Source organism: Pinus tabuliformis, chromosome J, assembly GCF_031772625.1.
Source record: "Pinus tabuliformis cultivar Carrire ecotype Pingquan chromosome J, CPIR1, whole genome shotgun sequence".
In the NCBI taxonomy this organism is placed as follows: Eukaryota; Viridiplantae; Streptophyta; class Pinopsida; order Pinales; family Pinaceae; genus Pinus; species Pinus tabuliformis.
In genome coordinates, this window is record NC_142295.1 from 906,972,044 (window position 1) to 906,974,347 (window position 2,304).

The 2,304-nt window shown below is 38.8% G+C and overlaps 1 protein-coding gene across 1 annotated transcript; it reads left to right on the forward strand.

Annotated features, from left to right (window-relative positions):
• The first annotated feature begins 800 nt into the window (after nucleotides 1–800).
• LOC149229655 (putative UPF0481 protein At3g02645) lies at nucleotides 801–1,691 on the forward strand. The gene has a single exon (XM_089381093.1). The coding sequence runs from the start codon at nucleotides 801–803 to the stop codon at nucleotides 1,689–1,691; it is 891 nt and encodes a 296-aa protein (XP_089237219.1).
• The last annotated feature ends 613 nt before the right edge of the window (nucleotides 1,692–2,304 follow it).

A 2,304-nucleotide genomic window follows, 5' to 3' on the forward strand; every position in this document is an offset into this window, starting at 1 on the left:
TATAAAACTTTGTTAATATTTAAATAAGTTTTATGGTTAAATATGTGGGGATGTTAAAAGTTTAAATTCAAAAACAAATAGAATAGGTTTACTTTTACAAAAAATCATCGTGCAGAGGGTCCTACGAATAATTCCCACCCTAGCAAAGCAAAGCAAATTATTTAAAAGCCCTTTTTTTTTCTAAATTAAATAAGATTTGTTTTTATATAATAATAAAGCTGAACTGTGGTGCTCAGAAGACCTGAGGTAATATAATATAAGTAAGGCTCACTTGTCCAAGGACTTGGATTATATTCATTGCCCAAATTCTGCATTGAAGCGCTTGCCATACTGTCCCTTGGTATACAGTCTGAAAACAGGTTGCTAGTTGATGCAGACATTTAAAGAAGTAGAGGTGGACACTGTTATGGCGGAACCTGTTGCGTTTCGTAGTGAGTGGGTGGTTCAAATTAAAGCGATGCTCCATGACGATGATGATGGGAATTCTGAAGCAAATGGTAATGCGATTGGCCGAGCAAAGGCGGATGAGATCCTGCGAGTGCCCACGCCTCTGCTGAAGACGAAACCAGAGGCTTATATTCCGCAGTTTCTGTCGATTGGGCCTTACCACCATTCCAGTCTGGTGAAAGATATTGAATCTTCTTGTGCGCAACTTAAAATTTCAACAGCGGAGATGTACAAAGCGAAGTCCGCGGCCAGGCTCTCGCAGGAACTGCACAAACGTGGTAAGTCTATAGTTCTATCACTTGCCACCCAGTGAGAGTAGAGACGCGGAGAATTCCCAGAACTTCGCTCTGATGATGGCGATAGATTCATCCTTTCTCTTACATTTCTTAATCTTCCTCTCGACTAAGACTTGTGATGAGAAAAAGAAAATCTTCCGCTGTACACCTCGTGAAGAAAATGAAATGATCGAACCAGCTTGCAGTCTCATGAGGCTCAGAGCAGACAATGGCATGATGATCGAATCAGCTTCCAGTCTCATGAGGCTCAGTGCAGACAATGGCATGATGATCGAATTAGGTCCGCTTCATGAGTGTATAAAGTGTGATATTCTGAAGCTGGAGAATCAAATTCCGTTGGCAGTCCTCAAAGGAGTTTTCGAGAACATCGATGGAAGTGATTTCGATCAACTGTTGCAGAAGACGACGATGGAACTGTGTCCTTTCTCGGCACACGTTTGTAATGATGGTGACAAAGCAATTAATGATGAAAAGCATTTACTGGGTTACATGCACGCATTCATTGCGCCAATTCTACAAATGCCAAGTGAGGATGAGAAGCAGAAGCCGCGAACTGCATTGCAAAGTTTACAGTTCATTCTGGATTTCCCTATTATAGCGCTCGCTTATTTTCTCCCCGATGCAACCTTTGAACGCAGGTATGAAATCGCACTGAACGCGGAGAAGTTGGCGAAGGGTAGGATTCAATTCAAACCCTTTCGCAAGTGGCCTGACAAGATTCGTTTCGACGAATACTCAGGTACGCTGTACCTTCCAGAGATAAATATATGGGAAACCCACATGGAAGTGTTGTTGAGGAACATGGTTGCCATGGAATTCAACGATCCCAGTCGTGGAAATGCCGTGATGCGTTACGTGAGTTTGATGAACTGCCTCATCCAGACTCCTCAAGATGTTCGCGTCCTCCGGGATTGTGGTGTCATTCGTACCAACACAGATGTTTTGTAATGCCCGAGGTCAAGGTTGAGCATCTTCATTTCCTTTACCTGTGTAGTAACACAGGTATATGGCTATTTCCATTATTACAGGGAAGCTTTTAATTTGTCATAGATTTCTGTAGTAACACAGGTATATGGCTATTTCCATTATTACAGGGAAGCTTTTAATTTGTCATAGATTTCTGTCTCACATATTATTATGTGATGCGAAGGTTTATATACTTATTTTCATTATTGTATATTTTGTTTTAAATTTCTCGGTGCACAGCTTCATCCTTTATTTTATTATTCATGCTTTTTAATTCGCCTATAAGCGTCGACACCTATATTGGAATCGCTCTTAATTTTGCTTATAAATCCCAAAAAAATATTGACCTTAGTGTTATAGAAATTGTAGAAAGAAGTAAACAATTAGGAAAATTACCAATTTGGATTTTTCATGGGCTGAAATTATACTAATTCACACGGAACTATAGTTTTTAGTCATATGTTTTTTATACAAGTTAAATATTTTGAAGGTTGATGTAGTTTATATAATCTTAATAGACAAAATAATATTTTTTTGGTCAATTTTATTTAAAATTGGGTACATATTTAAATTTTATAGCAACTCTTTAAATTTT